This window comes from Megalops cyprinoides, chromosome 4 (genome assembly GCF_013368585.1).
Source record: "Megalops cyprinoides isolate fMegCyp1 chromosome 4, fMegCyp1.pri, whole genome shotgun sequence".
NCBI classification, from domain to species: domain Eukaryota; kingdom Metazoa; phylum Chordata; class Actinopteri; order Elopiformes; family Megalopidae; genus Megalops; species Megalops cyprinoides.
In genome coordinates, this window is record NC_050586.1 from 30,193,254 (window position 1) to 30,213,978 (window position 20,725).

Below are 20,725 nucleotides of genomic sequence, written 5' to 3' on the forward strand. Positions count from 1 at the left end.
TCATGTGATAAAGCGTATGAAAAAATTATCAGTTGCTTTTATAATTTAATTTAGTGCAAAAGAACCTCCACAATATATTAATAAGTGTTGAAAACTAAGGATTTTCTTCAGGATTATCCTCACTTTTCCTCTGTTCACATTCTGAAACGATCAGGGTCGCAAAAAAGTTTGGTGCTTACTGCAGATTGGCACGAAAAAAAGTCACGTTTTGAAAACCCTCGTGACCTTAGAGAGTGTATTTTCCAAACCTATTTTAATGGGCCTCAATTCATAGTAAGCGCTGCGCAGACCTGACTATCTTTGGGGTGCCAGTTTATGTATGGACTGATTACTGTAATCGATGACTAGCCTGATTTATCTGTTTCAAATTAAGACTGGTGGATCTGCTTAGCGCCCGTTTTTAATCCATGGCTCATGACAAAGCAAACTGTCAGGATTGATTTACTGCGGAGATCAAACAACGCTCTAAGAGACCATGTTACTAATGGACTCCCATGGGGGCCTATATTAAGCCTGTCCGCGGACGTATGAGTACGTGTATGTTGCAATAGAATAGAAGGGGAATCCGTAACCTATATATTTATGGAAAAGAAACTGTAAGGATTCTGATACTGTTATGTTTGTCATACTGACTGCTTTCAATCATTTAACTGTGACTGACTCAACAAATGATGTGTGTGCCACATGATTTATGTCCCACTCATCTTAAATGACTTCATTAAGGTTTTACTCAAATAGCTATCTTGCAACCTTATAGAATTCAAAATAAAGTCAGGATTTGTTACTAACGGTTATGTGTCAGTTCACATGGAAAAAAGTAGTGTACTGTCGCTTTAAGAACGGCGCTACTGTGTTTTCTGTTTAACTTCGCCGGTTTGACATACCACATCCAAGATGGTTGTTAGCTAGCTAGCTATCATGGGGATTTAAGCAAAACTCCAAGTCTGTCATTGGAACACTATAGCTAGTTAACGTTAAATCAGGGAGGAAAACCTGACAGATCTGACCTTATATTTTGAAGACTGAGGAAACCGAGGACGAAACAAGAAACCAAGACAATGAAGCAATTTCTGGTAATCTAATCAGTACATTTGTTTTGTTTAAAAAGTGGCAAGCTAGCTGCGGTTAGTTGGACCTCGATTGTTAGCCAGTGAGCTAACTAACTAGACTAGGGATAACAGATTATCGATATACGCCATATCAGTTTCTTCCTCTTTCTGACGTTCGTTTTTCGCTTTAGAAGACACCTAACGTAAGATAGCTAACTTAGTCTAAATAACGTCTCTACCATGGCTCTTTAACTTTATTAGATAGGATATTTTATGTAGACTGGCACGCTAGTTAGCTATGAAAATGAAGTTTCCACACAGCCAGGTAAAATCAAAACAAGTCATTAGTGCTGTTGGGTTTTGGTAGCCTCTCCGTATATTGTAACATTTCTCGGGATTTGCTTTTGATAATTCCCTTTAGATAATTTAATTTACAATGTCATACTTAAATTCGTTTTTTATAATGTAGAAATGCCGGTTAAGATGCTAGCGTTTAATATATATATATTATATATATAATATATACTCGGATTAGCTAATTAGATGAGAATGCATGAACAGTAATTTAGCTATATGATGAAACAATACAGTGCGCGAAACTACATCTAGATTAGCTAACTAAATTAGTTAACCCATTTATTTTATAACGTTGTTACTAAAATATAATGGTACAGCGGACACAGTATAATCATTTTACGTTTTCACATTCACGCGTTTTTTAAACGTGTCAGTGATTGTTTTTAAACTTTATAGTTTTGCTGTTTACGGATGTGATCTGCCCATTGGGATTAATGTTCATAGACTACGGGGTATTCTGTTCTTTGCTGCCCATGAGTTTAAGTCGAGCAGGTGTCACTTTTGTGAGTCATTTATTGATTAAATGAAGGGAATAGTGTCTCAGTAGCAGAAGAATCAAATTCTGCATAAATCGTTACATTAGCAGATGGGAAGGAGTGTAATTTTGTCCTGGTGCAATCTATTGCTTTAGCAATAAAATAATGATAAGTCACCAGCAATCGCTTCATGGCTAGCTAAACATTTAAGTTTAAGTTGTTGTAGCTCTTGGTCTTTTGCCCTGCTTTTACCCGTCGGGCTGTTCCGTCATGAGCGAAAAATTTTTGTCAGGTTGAATTGATGTCAGTCCCTGGCCTATAGCTGATCCCATTGCTGATTGTCTGGTGACTCAGCCTTGTTTTCACAGAGCTTTGATTACGGTTCTTCGTAATCTGAAAAGCAGAGCTCCTTTTTTCAGAATGTCAGCAGGCAAATTTGTGCCAAACTGCCGAACCAGACGGTCCCCTGAGATGTGGGGAAAGCGGGAGGAATTAGTGATTTTTATCCACAGTAAGCCTGTTTATTTTATTTTTTTCCACCTTTTGTGTTTTTTGGAAGTTCACCAATCTGTTTACCAATTCTGTGCGGACGGAACGAGTGAGTATAATTCATGTTGAAAGAAACTGTAAAACTCTGTAGTACTTTTGTTTAGTTCATAAATACTGTGGCTAACGTTGGCCCAGCAATGGGAGCGATATGCTGCTAGGTCACATGCGTCAGTTCAGAGCTGGTGCTCCACTGATCTTTATGTTATCATGATGGGCTGACAGTAGGCACAGCTTATTAAATTAGAGGATCCACACAGCACCTGCACTGATGGTAGTGAACAGACAGATATTTTGGCAAACCTTGTGTAGGGGATTTTTAACTGAAGGAGGCTGCCGCAGTAAAGGCGGGTGCATTGGCTGGGTTTGGGAGGTCCGCGTTTCCTCTGAGTGCAGTAGACTCAACAACAGCAGCCAACAACAAGCAAACACTTCCTGCTTGGTTCCATCCTGAAAGGAATCTAGCCTGTTGGAAGTCTTATATAGGCAGAGGTGAAAGGTCATTTGATCTCCGGTGTTTTTTTCCCTCGTGCAACAAAAAGGCCTGAGCACAGTCTCCCGTGCCTGTGAGGATGGACAGGTTCTTCAGGGCAGCCGTGTGCGACTTGGACAGGCTCCTGGATGACTTTGAGCAGAATGCAGGTAGGAGTTCTCAGAAGGAAGGGAATGCTATGGCTGCATTGAGAAAAATGTATTTGAAAAAGCTGTGAAAACAGGTAAGGCAGGAAGTGACATACAAGGGAGCAATTCTAAAAAATGCCTCTGCAACATTTCACCTATTTCTGTAGTATGAATAACCACCATAAAATCAGTAAACCTAAATACACACAGATAACAAATATTATGCTTTTAATTGTTTTATTTGTTCACATATTGCAGTATGGGAATGCTTGCGCATTAGCAGATGTAACTTTCTGTTCCACATTTTCAGCCTGTTTCTGTATTTTTGCATTTCTCTGTTCGCTTTCAGAAGAGCTCAACTGCAGAGCAACAGCAGCAATACCGTGTTCCTCCGTCTTCCCAGGCCCATCCCACAATTCTCAGTGCTTCGTTCCTGAAACTTCTTCGCCACCCAGTGCTGTCCCTGACGTGAACTCCTTGAGGTACGGCTCCTCGGTGACATACTCTGATCCCGTGCCAACCTGCAGCCTCTACCCCGGAGAAGAGGAGGCGGAGGGGAAGCGTCTGACGGGCGTTGACCTCCTCTCCTCCGTTGACTGCAGGACGGCTAACGGCAGCGTGCCACCCTGCCCCGACGGGGCCCAAAAGCCTGTGTGTGACCTGGTGAGTGACACTGGCCCCTCACTCCTGTTCCAAGCCAACGGCCATGACGCCTTCAAGGAGCTGGACATTGCTGAAAGACAGCTGCAGGAGGGGCTCCTGGTGGACTTTGACTCCCCGGTGGTGTCTCCGTCTGTGGACTCTCTGAAAACTGGAGAGAGTTGGCTGGGACAAGCGTCCCAAGAAGAGGGAAATGGCCATGCTGGCACTGAAGGGCATTTGGCTTCCCTCGGCCTGCTCGATATCATTCTGCCCACTGCAACTGCTGAAAGTGTTGGTGAACTTCAGGATGTGGCCAGAGTGAGCCAATCGGAAGCCTTGGGATCTTCTGAGAGGGATGAAGAGGTGGAGGAGGAGGAGAAGGTAGAGGTTCTCCAAAACGGTGAGCATCTTGAGGCTGATGGGGTGCCTCCCAGTGCAGAGGCTGTTAGCCTAGACCTTCAAGGCGAAGGTGTTGAGGAGAGGGACGGTGTGGTTGACACACCTGAACACAGAGGGGCAGAGGAGACAGGAGAGCAGAAAAGTGATGAAGAGCAGCAGGAGCTGAACCAGGGCAGACGATTGGGCCATGGGGGCGGCTTGGACAGCCCATCACCCAGCGCACCCTTGGAGGATTCGTGTATTCCCTCCTCATGTCCTCCCAAAGAACCGGACTGCATCCTATCCTACCCCTCTGCTGCTGTGTCCATGTGTGGCTCTCTCATTGACTCTGCTGAGAGAATGGGGATGGGAGAAGAGGAGGAGGGCGTGGCCTCTGACCCCTGTTTAGTGGCAGACTCCTCTCTTACAGAGGTTCAGGTCCAGAGGGTTTTTTCTGTGGATGATGCTGTGAACAATGTGAGCCATGCTGGAGTCCTCGCTGCCCCTGAAAGCAATGCAGATGAATCAGTCTCTGAAGCGTGCCCCAAAGTGACACCGGTTTCCCACCTCAACCCAACCCCCACATCCCTTGAAACCCCCAAGGCCTGTTTGTCTCTGGTAGAAAAGGTGGAATCGGAGGGGTCTTCGCCCCCAGATGGGTCCCTGAGTCCTGAACCCTTGCCAGACTTCGCTTTCGTGGACGATTCCCTGCCCGAAAGCGAGCGAGCACGTGTGCTGGTGACGGACGAGGACCTGGATGGCTTCTTGAAGGAGCAGGCTGAGAGCGACACCTCAGGGAGGCCCGTGGAGAAGCACGCAGATGAAGGGTTCTCAGAAATGAACGGAGACCTGGAGGAATCACGTGACTTGTCGCCAGATTACAAGGACAGCAGTTTCGAGAAGAGGGAGTTTAGGAACGCCACAGGATCAGACGCTGAAGGGTTTGATGCAAAGCCTCCATCAGAGGCGACGGGCGATGAAGACTCCTACTTTTCCTCTCCTTCTCTGGACCAAAGCCCCTGTGAAGTGGAACTTTTGGACAGGAGCAACCAGGAGAAGGAGTCCTGTAGCTCTCCAGGCCAGGTGCGTCCTGTTGCCAGCCAGCACCCCTATTTCGGAGGGGCGAGACCCAAGCAGCTTCAGTTCAGCCAGCCTCCTCAAATGTCACCAACCAGGGAATCTGACGGCCGTGAAAGGAGCGAGAACTTGGACGGTCCGGCGGTCAATGAGGCCACAGCGAATGAGGTCCACACTCCGCCCCCTGCTGCTGTCCTCGGTGGAGATGTCTCCAGCCACAGCGCAACCAGCCCTAGTCACGCTCATCAAGACCGCTACAAGAACAGCTTCTACTGTGAAGAGGTTTCAGAGCCCCCGCCCTCCCCCTGCACCCCGGAGGACACCGTGAGGGAGGAGACCGCCGCCCTGGACTGGCCAGTGAGTGACGACCAAGGTGTGGGGTCGAGACCGCCCTCCTGGGTGCCTGACTCAGAGGCTCCAAACTGCATGAACTGCACGCAGAGGTTCACCTTCACCAGGAGGAGGCACCACTGCCGGGCTTGTGGCAAGGTAATTCCATTTCCATTACTCACATGTCCTTTTAAAGGTAACAGAACTAGATGTAAATGCAGATTCCTATTTGTTTATGATGTTAGCTACTTAGGTTATGAGGTTACGAGGTTAGAACTAAGTTGTCCTGATAAACTGTTTCATTCTAACACAGAGGATGAGCTGACACCGTAGTCACTTTTCAGGCCTTCTATAATGTTATGTGTCTAGAGTTAGCTGAAATGTGTCGTTAAATGTTGTGTGAGTAGTGTCAGGAGTTATCTGGCAAAAGTAAGCCAACTGTACAGCCCAACAATGGGCTCTTAGTAGAGTGGAATTTTTGATTTTTCAGGTATTTTACCATGAAGTCATTGATGGATCAGTATCCAAATGCCTGTTAAAAGAAAATGGAGAAAACTTTTTTTTTTTTCAGTTTTTTTTTTTTTTTTTTTCCAGAGTTTTTAGAATTCTTTCTCAAAACATCCCTAAGGTACATGCATGCACACGTGAGTAAATTAATCAATTAATTCATTCTCCTAATTATCAGACTGTATGCCATTTTCCCTGCACCCTGCTTTGGGTTCACCTGTGTGAACGGACAGCGGGGCTGTAGTTCACTGCTGTGCCGGGCAGGCAAGGCTATTTTTAGCCGAGCCTTGGCAGGCTGCGGATCCATTATTCTGCGCATTTACGTGCAGCCGGGGGGCCGCCGGGCCCCTACGTCACGCCTCTCTGTGGCACTGAAGTCGTGTGTTATATCGTTCCTCTCTTGCAGCTAATATTCTAAAGGAGCCGGGTGGGTAAAAATAGGCTTACTAAGCAGGTGGTATTTTTAGTGCCTCCCGTGTGTCTGCGCTCACACCTCTCACAGAAGAAGTGCTGAGCCGCAGTGCTGTAGTTAAGGCACTCAGGGGCGATGATCGAAGGCCGGCGTGCCAGGGGTGCTCCCGGTTACCGCTTAGGCCTGTGCGCACCGAGAAGGCAGGGTCCTGCTGTGTCCTTAAGTCGCCCGAATTGAAGCGGCTCCGGTCAGTTTTTCGGCCCGGCTTTTCAGGCGCAAGCGAGTTTGTGCAGGTGAGCTGAAACTGCCCCCTTAACCTCTCACGTCGCCTCACATGCATTTACCCGGCAGGTGTACTGCACCACGTGCTGCGGCCGGAAGTGCCGGCTGAAGTACCTGGAGAGGACTGCCCGGGTCTGCGTCGTCTGCTACGAGACCATTCACAGAGGTGAGGCTTTCCTTGTCATTCTGCTCCCGCCGCCTCCCAGCATCCCAGGACCAGCGTCGGTCTGAGCGTTTGACCATGTGGTTCTTGAGCTTGCCGTCAGATCATTGTTATGTAGTACATTAGTCATTGGTACAGACTTGTCTGCGCTGTTTCTCTTGTCTTCTGTGGTTATTCATAGTTCATTCTTAGTCATATTCATAGTGTGTCTTTCACGGCCAGCGCAGGGAGTGATGAATGCTGCGTTTTTAACTGCCGGCATCTCGTCCGCAGCCTTGAATGAGTTCGAGATGAGGACAAGGGCAGGGATGTGTAAACTCATCTCTAATGTGCTGCCCCCCCCCCCCTCCACTGGGAGTACTGAAAGGGGCAGTCATGTCTCACACGCTGTAAAGCTGGCCTGGAATCAGCCAAGTGAGGTTTTACAAAGTGTTCTACGCTATGATGTTGTAATCCAACTGTTTACAGTTCAGAAAAAACACCTTGTTTCTCATTTAAAAGGCTCGTGACTTCTGTGATGCAAATGTCCCATTTTGGGCTTTTAGGCTCTCAGCTTTGAATAACACATTTTAAATAGGGGTTATAATGTTGTGCTACTCAAAAAAAACTGTTGAACAACAAAAAAAAAGTTCTCAGTAATGGAAAATGTAGGAGATCTAAAATTGTTCCTCAAGGTCAAAGAAAAATTACAGAGCAGGATGGATTGAATCTGGCTCTCTTTAACTCTTAATTTAGATAATACACTAGTACTCTACCTGGAAGGGTCAAACAGATGCATGTCCTACTCTCACGGACAAAATGCAGATAAATTGGAAATCGCAAACTTTCCAAGAATATAACTATGATGCTTGATTTCTGATGCTTTCCGATCTTCTCAACAAAGAAAAAAAATTGTTTACAGTTGTCACAGTTTGAGGGACAGCGGGGAGGCATCTCACTGAAATTATATTTAAAGCGTTTATTTATTTATTTTTTTCAGTACCGACCATACAGTTTGTACCCAGGAATAATCGGGGTGAATGGACTCTGGGTCACAGTTTTATTAACCTATTTTGTAAGTGCCTTTCAAATGTGATTACTTCAGTAATGCTGCTCTGTGGGGCTGGTGTCTGCGGGTTCGGGAGGGGTGGTTTGTGCGGGTGTCTTTGTGAGCGGTCATAACGTGCGTCACTGTGGTCCAGATGCCTGCCTGCGTTCTGATAAAAGGAGCAGCTCCAGACGCCGGGCGCTCACATCAGAGAGCGAGAGACGCAAACCGGGCCGTGCCAAGCGGCATTCCTGAGCTCTGTGGACTCATTCACTCATTGTTATACCTTCCAGGGGGTGGCGTCTTCAAACGAATCCCCCAAGCTCATCACATTACTGCAGCTGTCATGTTTGAACAAGAAGGCTGATGGTTTTACCTAAGGGGGTTTTTTTCCCCGCTGAAAGCCTCAGTGCTGGCCTGATGTTTCAGTCACGCTGTATTACTCTGAGACAGATGTGGTTGGCTTTAACCTTTAACGACAGTCACAAGCGCTATGTGACTCTCTTTGTAAATAATGTGTTTGCGTTCGTAAGTTTTCAACAGTCCTTAAAAGGTTGGAACATCATGGACTGTCATGGAATTAAGCCCTCCGCATGTTCAAATATCATGGAACATGTGGAGGGCTTGAATTCAACAGCAGTGTTGTGTTTCCATATCTTGAAGGAAAGCCGAGGCAACGCCAATGCATCAGTGGGGTGATGGGAACACTGTGCTTTAAGAGGTGTGGTCGTTGGCAGTATCAGACTACGGTCCCAATCCCATATTACACTGCAGTCCCAACTCCAGATCCCATGTGCTGCTGTTGTGAGCAAAGTTGATGATGTGGCCTTCTCAGTCCAACCAGTTAATCTCTCCTTAGTTTTATCGCTCTTTTTACACCAAATTTTGGGATTGCCAGTTGTGCCTGAGGTCGTCTCTCAGCGTGCGGTGGTCAGTGAAATCCTCAGATGCGCTCAGACGCAGCCCATTGACGTGTGTCTGGTTGCAGCTGTGGTTGGTGTTGAGTCTCAGGACTCCTGGCTTTGTGATGATGTATAAAAATAGTCTTTGGGGCGAGACTTTGCTGACACACTGAAGGATTCTGGGGAGAGACCATCTGGCACAAACACGGTCAGAGCTGTCTGTGGGACCATGGCAAGCATCCTGTCTCCTGGCCCCCCTCTGGGGCGCTCTGACACAGTCTGTGTTATGTGATCATACGGAGGGGTCAGTGTAGGACAGGGGTGCCCCATCCAACCACTCAGCACATTACAGCTATCCTGCTTTCAGTGTGTCTTTATTTAAGTCACATGGGCTTGTATGGGTTAATCTCAGTCATGGCGCTTTGATTCTTCTGGCATATGTTTTCTGTGCAGACGCGTTTATATCAGAGGAGTTATTGTGTGTTTTGTTTGTACATGTTACTAATGGTTCTTCCCCACAAACAATTCCAGTGGTTGTCAGGCTGTTGTTTACCCGTATGTACCTTCATTACAAGCGCTGCATCCAGGTCAGTGAATCGTTGCGCACTCAGTTTGTAGATCAGGGGATAGCAAAAGCATTGGATTTATAAGAAGGTGAATGTTGGTATCAAAAACATTGGATATTTTCAGCTGTAGACTGTTTTTTGAGTGTCTGCTGCACCACCTCCCATCACGCATGCGCACAAACACACACACGCACACACACAAACACACACACACACACACACACACACATACACACACACACACACACACACACACACACAGACACACACGCACATCTGAAGCCTCTGTCTTGGATGGCTGAGAGAATTGTAAGGCTGAGAGATAAACCAAAACAAGGGTACCTTTGGAAGTCTGTTTGTATGTCATGTATGTACTGCTAAGGATGTGTTTGTATATATGTATTTGTATATGTCAAATAGACTCCCCATTACAAAAGGCACCAGTGTTTTGTATACCTTATCCTGTGGACTGTGCAGGATCTGAAGAGCAGTAGTGCTGTCTGAATGTAATTATAACCTAAAATCAATTAAGTGAAGTGCTCATGAATATCTATGGTTGTAGGTGTTGATATATTAGAGGTATGATAATGTACTAAGATATTATAAGGAATGTGTGTCACAGCGATGCCATCCCCCTGACTGTTCACAAATAAAGTGTGTGTGTGTGTGTGTGTGTGTGTGTGTGTGTGTTCACCCTGCAGCACCAGGTGAGACTCTGCACTGAGCCACACAGACACTCCCCTCGGCCAAGGACACATGCTACCACCACCCTCTGTGCATCACACGCACCATCAACCCCACACACACACACACACACACACACACAGTGACTCTGCCTCACTCACATCCAGCCGCGCAGAATGAACTTGGATCCTCTGTGGCTCCTGAAACTTGTGAGTGTCTGTGTGTGTGTGTGTCTCTGTATGTGTGTCTGTGTGTGTGTGTGTGTGTGTGTGTGTGTGTGTGTCTCTGTATGTGTGTCTGTGTGTGTGTGTGTGTGTGTGTGTGTGTGTGTGTGTGTGTGTGTGCGCGTGCACGCACCACAGAATCTCTTCCACCGTCTGCTCGGTCACAGCCAGCACAGCAGACGGCAGATTCGTCTCTCTCTCTGTCGGTACCGGGACGTTGTCGTGATTGCTTTAAACGGGAGCACTTTACTATTGCGAGATCTGCTGAGCAGCATTACACCAGGACAGGGTCCCCCTCTGTTTCTATCTCTCTGTTCCCATCTCTCTTATTTCCCTCTGTCTCTGTCCTCACCTCTCTCTGTCTCCATCTCTGTCTTTGTTCATCTCTCTGTCTCTGTGTCTCCTTTCTTTCCCCTTCTCCTCTATCCCTTTCTTTCTTTTTTTCCTCTCATTAGTATGGGGAGGCTGGCAGCACTCACTCTCTGCACTTGCATAGATAACACAGCAGCTAAAACTCCACTTGTAACCGGACCCTCGCTGGGTGAGGGAGGACAGAGATAAGGTAAGGAGCAGAGATCTGTGAATGGGAGAGAGCCGCATGCCTCTCTGCGTGTCTGTCTGTGCCGAGGCAGAGGTGTTTAGAACGTGTATATTACAGCCTTTGTGATCAATGTTGTTTATGATTTTGGAACCAGGGTGGGGAATGAAAACAAACTAGGTCAGATATTGTTGCTACTGGGATAGGGAACCTCGGCTGTGCCGTCAGATCTTAATTTCTATGTTCAGCCTGCCTGTGGGTGTGGCAGGGCAGGATATTCGGTCTGTGCTGTGGTGCCGAACACTGGCAGCACCAAATTAAGACCGTGCTCATGAATATGGCAAAAAAGGAGCTGGAGGCCAGGTTTAAATTTGGGCAGCACTGGGACCTGGAGAGGGCATAGCCTGGAGGGCTAGTCTGGCGGTAATGTCGTTTCTACCATTTGCTTTAGCAAACCGCCTTTTCCAGGGTGTCTCGCACCACTAGCATTTCAGCGTCCAATTATACCGTTGGATATTTTCTTGAAACATTCAGGTTGTCTTGCTCGGGGTGAAATAGAAATTATGCATCGGGGATTCAAACGCATAACCTTGTGGCTGCGAGTCCTAATAACTGACTACTTTGACACACAGCTGCCTGTTGCCGGATGGCACAGCCTTGAATTGGTCGCTCGAAGCATGTTATCAGCATTGGCTAAGAGAGCACTGTGATGTCTGTTGTAGCTGCTTTAAATCCCTGTCAGTCTGTCTCCTCACACTCTGTGAGCTGTTATTGTCGGGGAAACAGTAGCATTAATTGTCATCACAGTCCAGTTTCATCACAGTCACAGCTGGCTCCACAAGGGCATGTGATCAGTCCCAAGTTGTTTCTCTTTGTGTCCGGGCTCAGACCCCACACCATGCCGCGCTCCTCCCCTCTCTGTGCAGCTGTCTCCTGGGAGCAACAGAAATAGGCTTGGATCATGATACTGAGATCGATATTGCAACATGATATTGCTCAGTACTGGGGAAACAAGGTGAGCCTGGGATTTTTTTATCAAATGTTACGGGAAGAGCTGTTTTTTTTTTCCTCTTCACCCATTGATGTTGGGAGCTGCTGCACCCGTCCTGCATTCATTGTGCGGCGAAGTTCAGTGCAGTGTATTACATACTGAGTTACAATAATCTCCCAGTCCTGTATGCATTGCATACTGAGTAATAATAACCCCAGCAGTTCTGCATTTATTAAATATTGAGTTATAATAACTCCCCCCCAGTCTTACCCTCATAATATATTAAAAACCTCCTCAGTCCTGCATTCAGTACCCTCTCTCCTCCCCCTCTGTCCCACTGTCATAGCAAAATGAGGCGTATCTCCTCACCCATCTCCACCCTTAATGCAGAGCCGCCCCGCCCCGCCCCGCCCCGCCCCGCCCCTGTTGTGACCGTCCTGTCTCCCGCTGCTGTGTGTTGTAGTCCAGGCCTTTGAGAGAATGATGAGCCCCACAGGCCCCAGCCCCAACCCCAACGTCCCGTCAGAGTACTGCTCCACCATCCCGCCCATGCAGCAGGCCCGCGCCTCCGGGACCCTCAACTCGCCCCCGCCCACCGTCATGGTGCCCGTCTCCGTCCTCAAGCAGCCCGGCAGCGAGGGTACGCCCCCCTCACACCTCCCACGTCCCTCCTCACAGCTGTAGACACATATGTGTAATGCTTACTGTGGATTTACTGTAGATCTTTATAATACTGTGTATTCAGACGAGATTATACTCCTTCATACTGCAGACTTATGCACATATATATAAAATGTTTAATATAGATTGGGCTGTGAAGTGTAGATCTGTATAATACTATATATTCAGATAAGATACTCTTTCACACACCACCTCACCCCTGGAGACTGCCATAGCCCATATATATGATGTTTAATAAAGATTAAATGTAGCAGTGTATAATAGTGTGTAGTGTGTTAGCAGTGTAAGATTAGACTCCTTCACACACTACCTCACAGCTGCGGCTTGTTCCATAGTGCATATATGTAGATGCAGAAGGTGTTTAATGTAGATTTAATATGTGAATTTATCTTATGTAGTTTTAATAAATGTGCAGCATGTGTTAACATGCATGTTGAGCAGTGATGCCATGTTATTACATTGCCTTACTTATTTTGGGTGACTGACATTGCTTACAACATCAGTGGTCCACCCATGATTAAGGTTCAGCTCTCCACACTATCAACCCATGATGAAGATATGTAAAGTGTAGATGTTACTGATTGTGTTGAGTGTAATGTGTAATACAGTATATTAAATGTAAAATGTAGTGTAGAACGCAGCCTGTGTAGTGTAGAGTGTGAAGTAGAACACAGTATATTGCAGTCTACAGTACAGTATACAGTGTAGAATATGGTGTGCCTATTGTAGAGTTTTCCCACAGCCAAAGCATTGCATCTTAGGACATGTTCATCAGTGTTTGCTCTCTAAGTCCTGTTCCTGTCACTGTTTCCACCATAGGTTTCCCTCGAGAGCAGAGGCGTGTATGGTTCGCCGACGGGCTTCTGCCGAACGGGGAACTCGCAGATACCGCCAGACTCTCCACGGGGGGCAAGAGGGGCTCTCAAGATCTCAGCTCTGTCACACTAGATCCCCCAGTGGTGAGAGTGGGAACTGTATTTTCAAATGAAAGCTGTAAAGGAATCAGTTATTGACCTTGTTTGTTTTAACTAATATGTGGTTTTTGGTGGATAATTAGTACTCATAACTTTTATTGTGGTGCTCTAATTTTATTGACTCATTTATAACTAACATTGTTGGGAGCCTTTTCCCTGGGAAGTAAATTCACATCTCTTTGGTCACAGGTTAAGAGCAAACTGGCCCCTCTTCCGGCGGAGACGCGCAGAGGCCGTGCAGAGGCAGCGGGGGCCCCGGGCAGGTCGGCGGGGGCCCCGGAGGGGGTGCCCCGCCCGCCAATAAGCGGGCCCTGGGACTACAGCCTCCTGTGCAGGGTGGCGGGGTGTGTGGGGAAGGCCGGCAGCCTGCTGCCTGAGGACGAGGAGGGCCTGCCCCCTCTCCTCATCATCACGGAGGAGGACGGTGGAGCAGGTGGGCTGGGGGCTGGGAGGACTGCTTCCGAAATCAGCTCCCTGCATGCTAACGTACACTCTGCAGTCTAATGGTTGGAATCATTGGAATATCATAAGGGATGCGCCTTTGGTCCAATCAGAGCAGATCAGATTTATTCTCAGTTGGTATTATGCTCTGAATTTTTTTAATGCAGATGTAATTGTTTGCTAAATGGAATGCATCTGTGTGTGTGTGTGCGTGTGCACGCAAAGTTAGGAGTTTGTACAAGAGCACGGGTTTGTGAGCGTAAAACTGAGGCAGCCCCTGTTTGTGTGTGTGCTGTGCTTGCAGATGTGCTAGTTGAAGAACGCCCCTCCCCCAACCAAATCCTTCTCCTTCTAGAAGAAGGGGGGCCATGCCCTTTGACCTTTGTCCTCAGTGCCAACCTGCTGGTCAACATCAAACTGGTCTCCTGTGAGTTTTTCTATTGTTTTCTTTCCTCGTGTACTTGGTATATGTCTCCAGTGTTTTTACGTCAAGTAAGCCAGGGGATATTATAATGCATGAATGTCAGCTGATTCTGCTCTTGTAACTTCCTGTGTGTCAGATTGTGGCAGGAAGTGCTGGTGCTTCAGCTCCAGTGGGCTACAAGGAGTGGGACAGCAGGAGTTGGTTTTTGTCATCGTGTGCCTCCCAGAAGAGAACTCTGTCCCCAAAGACATCTTCAGCCTGTATGTCCGTATTTATCAGGACGCCCAGAGCGGTAAGCAGCAATCCTAGTGGACCCATTAGACCCCCTCCTGAACCCCAAACCCCTAGCCAGAGTAGGAAATAAACTGGTTGAGTTTTTCATGTTACCATAGATGTGTTTTATGATGCAACTCCTTGTTGCCTTCGACCTTCGACCGAGCTCCAGGAGTTTCTTTTAGAGGGAATCTGAGATGTAGGTCTTTCTCCTTCACAGGGAGGTTTGTGGAGGACCTGGGGAGCGTAACATTCACTGAGAGTTTTCTGGGAAGCAGGGAGCACGGCGGCTTCCTGTTCTTCGCCCCCACCCTCCAGCCCCTGGAGGGCCTCGCAGTGCCCCCCGCCCCCTTCCTGTGTGGGGTCCTGGTCCACAAACTGGAGGTACCCTGGGCCAAAGTGTTCCCCCTTCGCCTGCTGCTCCGACTAGGAGCCGAATACAGCGGTGGGTGTCACCGTCTGTCACTCCACACTCAGACTCTGACCTGCTGAGCCCTGATCAACAGAAGGACAATCAGAAAGACAAAAGAGGGCAGCCCATGCTGTGGAAAAATCAAGTATACTTATTGAGTTTCTGAGTATATCTATAATCAGTGCTGTAAGCACAATTAAGTTCTAATTTTATGGACTTCCCTCTGCTGTCTTTACATTCAATTACGTTCATTTAGCAGACGCTCTAATCTAGAGCGACTTACATAGGTTACAATTTTTGCATGTTGTCCTTTTAAACAGCGGGATATTTACCTGGGATATATATGGGTTAAGTAGCTGGCCCAAGGGTACAACAGCATTGCCCTAGTGGGAAATCGAACCAGCAACCTTTTGGTTATGAGCCCTGCTCCTTACCACTGTGCTACAGTGCCGCCCCAGAGACATCTTGTTTCCTCCACCCTGTGCTTGCACTCAGCCCAATAGACCCGTTTGACCTGACGTGACCCCTCGCCTCGTGTCCCCTTGTCCCCCACAGCCTATCCCAGCCCTCTGCTGAGCGTGAGGTCCCGCCGGGCCGTGTTCGGGGAGACGGGCCACACCATCATGAACTTGCTCGCTGTGAGTGACACGTGCTACGGGCGGACCAGCGTTGACCACTTCCTGTCCGGAAGTGGATATATTATGTCAGGATTCAAATTGCGTTGAAGTGGCCCGAGAGAATATTCCATAGGGAAGACATACAGACATGACTCATTGAGGTTTAACCAGGCCAGGTGTTAACCTGTGTTTACCGCAGGTACAAATGCTGTACAGGATATATTTCAGAGGTGTGACTGAGGCTGCTGCTCTTGTGGTTGTTGCTGTAAGGTAGTGTATGTGAGGACAGTACTAAACCTTCTCTCCATCTGCAGGATCTCAGGAACTACCAGTACAGCCTGCCGGTGGTGGAAGGTCTGCACATACACATGGAGATGGGCAACAGCTACATCCACATCCCCAAGGCAAAGGTCACTGAGGTGAGGGGCAGTGAGGCCTGCTTCTCCTCCCCACCCCACCCCTAGGCCTGCCTACGTTTCAGCACATTGCTGTGGCTCTGTCCAGGTTTCTGTGGGTCTTTCCACTGCTCTATGGCTAAATCCACCAGGGTAGATAATGAGGTGGAAGGCTTTATTTTGGCCATTTGTCAATGGACCTCCAGGGAGGTAGCAACATGTGACTGTCCTTTTAACAGCCAGGGGGGGCTCTAAGCCAGCGGTCAGCATATTCCATGAAACAATGGAAAAAAGCAAACTCAGTCACAAGATGAGCGATAAGCTGACCCTCTAGGGGCACCAGCTAAAACTAGCACGTCAGTTCTTGCAGTATCACAGGGGTTCAGACTTCCCATAAATAGTCGTGCTGAATTTCTGACTGCCTTTGTGTCTTTCAGCCATATAGATGAAGGCTTGATAAGGCAGAGCTGTGTATTAACCAGGTGTGTGTTTGTGCGTGTATCAGATGCTGAAAGTGGTGAACTCGGCCAATGAGCATGTGATTAGTGTGGGCGCCAGTTTCAGCAGGGAGGCCGACTCCCACCTGGTCTGTTTCCAGAATGACGATGGGAACTACCAGACCCAAGCCAACAGCATGCCGGGAACGACCAGGAAAGGTAAGAGGGCACAGCGTGGAAGTGTGCCTTTGGTAATTCACCTGTGCTAATGTGACATGTCAGCTGGGAGGAGCCTGTGTTGGCCTGGATAGGGGTGCGCACTAAGCTTGTGGTAATGATTATATAACGAAGATAACGAAGAAAGAGACATCTGACATATTTATACACTAGGAAAACAGTGGATTCACATCAATGCATCTGATTCAAAAATAAAACAAGAAAAGATTACACTACAGTTATGTTTCCATTTTTATTTTGTTATATGGCAGATGTTCATCTCTAGAGTGACTTAAAAAGAACAACTACAACTTAAAAAGACAAGTACAAAAACTTGTATTTCATTTGCTTAGCAGATACTCTTATCTACAACTTACACAGCCTACAATGCTATCAATATAGATGACTTGAACTGCCTGAGTAAATATAGAGCTAAGTAGCTATCAGTGCCCCACCTAGGGGTCGAACGAGCAATTACCACTGCACTGCACTGCTGTACCTGAAGGCCTGGGAAGAGAAAGGCTGGCTAATCAGACCTGCTTTAAGGAGCAGGTTCTCCAGTCTCTTCCCTAACACTCTGACTAGTCCAGGGATAGACTCATGGAGCATTTTTCTTTCGTTTTCTTTTGTGTTCCAGTGACAGGGGCCAGCTTTGTGGTGTTCAACGGGGCCCTAAAAGCCTCCTCAGGGTTCATCGCCAAGTCCAGTATTGTTGAAGGTAAGGAGTGGGGAAGTAAAAAAAGGACAGTGAAACTGTTTGCATCAGCCCTGTGTCGGTGTTGAAACAAGAGCAGAGCTGCTGTATTGCTCTGATAACCAGCTCTGCAACACTGCTCATCTCGGAGTGTAACATGCATGCGACTCCGATGTTGGCATGTGATGCTGCTGATCTCCACATGTGCTGATTTGTGCATAATCTGAGTGTGCTGCCACGGCACAGATTATTATAATTTATTATATGTGAACAGATTGTGTTATCTGTTCTGTCTATGGTTTTTAATTCTCTGAACAGACGGCCTGATGGTTCAGATCCCGCCGGACACCATGGAGGCCCTGCGGCAGGCGATTCGGGAGCAGAGGGACTTCCAGATCCCCTGCGGTAGGGCTGACTCTGAGGAGGCACGGGAAAATATCAACGTATGCTGGGTGGACCGACCGCTGCTCACCAACAGCGGGTACGGCGACGCGAGAAAAGACGCAGCCAGCACCCTGTCGGCCTGTTTAGTCACCCAGTGGATGCTTCTTTCATTTAAATATAAAGGTTGATCAGTGATTTGTGAATAGCGTAAAGGTAGGGGTTGCTTTTGCATACATTGCTTTAGAGTAAGTATCACTGAGAGCAAACCAGCGTGAGGGTGCGACATCACTAAGTGTGCATTCATCTGGTTCTGGAATGGAATTGTGTCTCCTTCCCATTTGCCAGCCTTCGGGATTAAGCAGTCAATCACATGCGTTTGTCCAACAGAATGTCCAGTCCTGTGGATGGGAGGTCACTGGAGGGGGCCCTCAGGGTCCGGATGGAGCAGGACGCAGAGTTCGAGATGGACGGAAAGGTCATCAAGTGCACTGAGGTGTGTGTGTGTGTGTGTGTGTGTGTGTGCGCGCACGTGTATGTACATATGTTCTTGCTGTAGCGCACAGAAGTCAGCTTTTCTGCAAAAGGACAGGCACACAGACTCTGCCCCCCCATTGACTCTTCTCTCCCCCAGGTGTTTTACCTGCTGAGGAACCCGGGTGGCTGCGTCTCGGCCGCGCCGCCCCCTGACGGACAGTTCCCCCGAGAGATCGCCACGGCAGCCTGCGCCACTCTCTGCCCCAACCTCACCGTCCTGAAGGACAGTGGCATCAACCGCCTCGCCCTCCGCGTCTCCGCAGACGCAGACATGGTAACCAGGACAACGGGACAGTCGAGATGTCTGTCTCTGTCTGTCTGTGTGTCTGACCTTCGTGTCCTAGACAGCTTATGTAGTTGAGGCCCTCATACAGGGCCAAAACTCACAGCTGAATTAAAAGCAGCAAAGTACAAAATCAGGATAGGAATACATACTTTGAAAATGATAAAATTAAAGTAATTACATTCCCAGGTTTAATATCTAATGCCTCCGTTCATGGCTGAAATTGCTGGGTATTACTTTGTGCGTCTGCAGAGTCAATTCTCTGACTCTCAGTATGGGTTATTATTATAATTTATTTTCTAAGCCAGCCCATCGTGGTGATGAACCCTCTGTGTGTGTGTGTGTGTGTGTGTGTGTGTGTGTGTGTGTGTGTGTGTGTGTGTGTGTCCCTCCCTCTCTGGCTCCCAGGTGGAGTACCAGGCAGGTTCGGGGGGCCGTCTCCTGCCCCAGCGCTACATGAATGATCTGGACAGCTCCCTCATCCCGGTGATCCACGGGGGGAGTGCCAGCGTCCCGCAGGAGCCCACAGAGATGGAGCTCACCTTCTACATCACCGAGATCCTCTGCTGAGCCCAGCTATCCTGGGGGACGCATTCACACATTACGCCCAAGGGTGACGCCCTGCCAGGGTGGCCCACATAGAGGCCGTGCAGGGAGGCTGGGGCCAGACAGGAAGGGCCTAAAGCCCCACACACTGACCAGAGGTCAGCCTGCAGGGGCACAGACGAGACTGCATTGAGCTTCCTCACATTAACCTGACTCTGATGTTGCACAGAGGAGACACAGTTCTCCCCTACAAAACCTAACAGGGCTGGAGAGTGGAGAATGTGTCTGACGTCTCGGTGGGTGGTGGGGATTTCGCCTTTTGACAAACGTACAGCTGCATTCACAGGAAAATTCTGAGAAAGTAATTCAAATGTAGCCACTGTGCAAGCTGCTCACCTGCACTCAACAATGATTGTGTGGAACAGCGAATCTAGCTTTTTACTTTTTAAACATGTAAAACAAGGATGTGAATGTACACTTTAAAATGGTAGAGGATTTACAGAGAAGCTACATACCAACTCTTTATGAATATTTCCATTAGTGTTGAGATGCTGGGTATCTTGTTCTGAAATGCAATCAAGACTGTCATCAGCATATTACGTAATGTGGTGGCAAGTTGTTATTTAAGCCTGATTTTAGAAATATTTTTATGTACTGTTCTTTCTTCAGGTAAAATACAATATTTATTATTATGATCGTGACAAAGATGATTATTATTACTATTATCATTAGTTTTCCTGTTCTAATAATAGGGGCCTTGACACGCTTCTCAGTATTGTTATTTTTGTGATTACTACAGAAAATGTAAGCCTAAGAGAAATTATATAAAGCTCTTCATAAGGAGCTTGAAACCTATTTTTGCAAAACATCTGTGCATTAAAGAAAATGAATATTTTTGATAGGATGTGAAATCATTTTAAAGTTGCTGCAACCTTGCTCTTCAAGACATAAACACTATTTCACTTACACTGGGGTGCCCCCTAGTGACAGGGCACACTGCTTATGTGTTCAGAATGTCTCTTAAATCAGTTGAAAGTCTTTATTAGTTCATTTGTGCTCACAAAGCATAGAATTCATTTGACTTTTTGTATTGTTAAATGGAATTGAAAAGCCTAAAAGCCTGTTGTGAAGTTTTAAGGTGCTAGCAACAGTTTAAGAGTTTGAATCAATCAAGTTGAAACTGCAATTGTTGTGCTCACTTTAAAGTACAGGTAGATAATCATGCATGTGTCAGAGATGCTCTGGGTTTGTTGCCCATCTGAGCTCTTTATTAGGTAACTGAATTAATTAATATGCTAAATTAATGCAGGTGTCCATGGGCTTGTGGAACTGACTGCCAGATCAAATAGAATTGATGTGAAATAAATTCATTTGACTCCAATAGGACCTAAGATCCCATAAAAACACTACTTTTTATGTGTGACATAAACTGGAAAGATTTTGCCATTGTTCACCTCTCAGGACTCTTAATTTGGCTTAGGCTGCATTACCAGATTGGGGTACCGGAACATTTTTATCTAAATCACACCTGTCACCAATAGAGAAGCACCCCATAACATGCTTAAAGTTGCACAAGGTGAGAGATTATACCAACATCATTGTCTGGTTCTCTGTGGAAGAGAATTTAGCTGTTTTTCCTAGA

General features: G+C 47.1%; 1 protein-coding gene across 3 annotated transcripts; it reads left to right on the forward strand.

The window, feature by feature from the left end:
* The first annotated feature begins 890 nt into the window (after positions 1-890).
* Positions 891-20,072, forward strand: LOC118776263 (zinc finger FYVE domain-containing protein 16-like). Of its 3 annotated transcripts, none has more exons than XM_036526456.1 (18): positions 891-1,073; positions 2,971-3,070; positions 3,399-5,635; positions 6,747-6,843; positions 12,236-12,412; positions 13,273-13,412; positions 13,617-13,860; positions 14,173-14,295; positions 14,429-14,584; positions 14,786-15,010; positions 15,533-15,615; positions 15,909-16,013; positions 16,495-16,645; positions 17,280-17,360; positions 17,655-17,817; positions 18,108-18,213; positions 18,352-18,528; positions 18,946-20,072. In XM_036526456.1, the coding sequence occupies exons 2-18, from the start codon at positions 3,001-3,003 to the stop codon at positions 19,105-19,107; spliced, it is 4,497 nt and encodes a 1,498-aa protein (XP_036382349.1). In that variant the 5' UTR covers positions 891-1,073; positions 2,971-3,000; the 3' UTR covers positions 19,108-20,072. The 3 variants fall into 3 exon arrangements, with proteins under 3 accessions (XP_036382349.1, XP_036382351.1, XP_036382350.1); XM_036526458.1 differs by having other exon boundaries at positions 3,402-5,635; XM_036526457.1 differs by lacking the exon at positions 891-1,073 and adding an exon at positions 2,436-2,480.
* The last annotated feature ends 653 nt before the right edge of the window (positions 20,073-20,725 follow it).

What these genes read in the sequence shown, in the direction of transcription:
- LOC118776263 (XM_036526456.1), top strand. Translation starts at nt 3,001, where the DNA reads ATGGACAGGTTCTTCAGGGCAGCCGTGTGCGACTTGGACAGGCTCCTG. An exon ending in CTACGAGACCATTCACAGAG is followed by an intron (nt 6,844 to 12,235) that starts GTGAGGCTTTCC and finishes TGTGTGTTGTAG; the next exon opens with TCCAGGCCTTTGAGAGAATG. An exon ending in CAAGTCCAGTATTGTTGAAG is followed by an intron (nt 17,361 to 17,654) that starts GTAAGGAGTGGG and finishes TTCTCTGAACAG; the next exon opens with ACGGCCTGATGGTTCAGATC.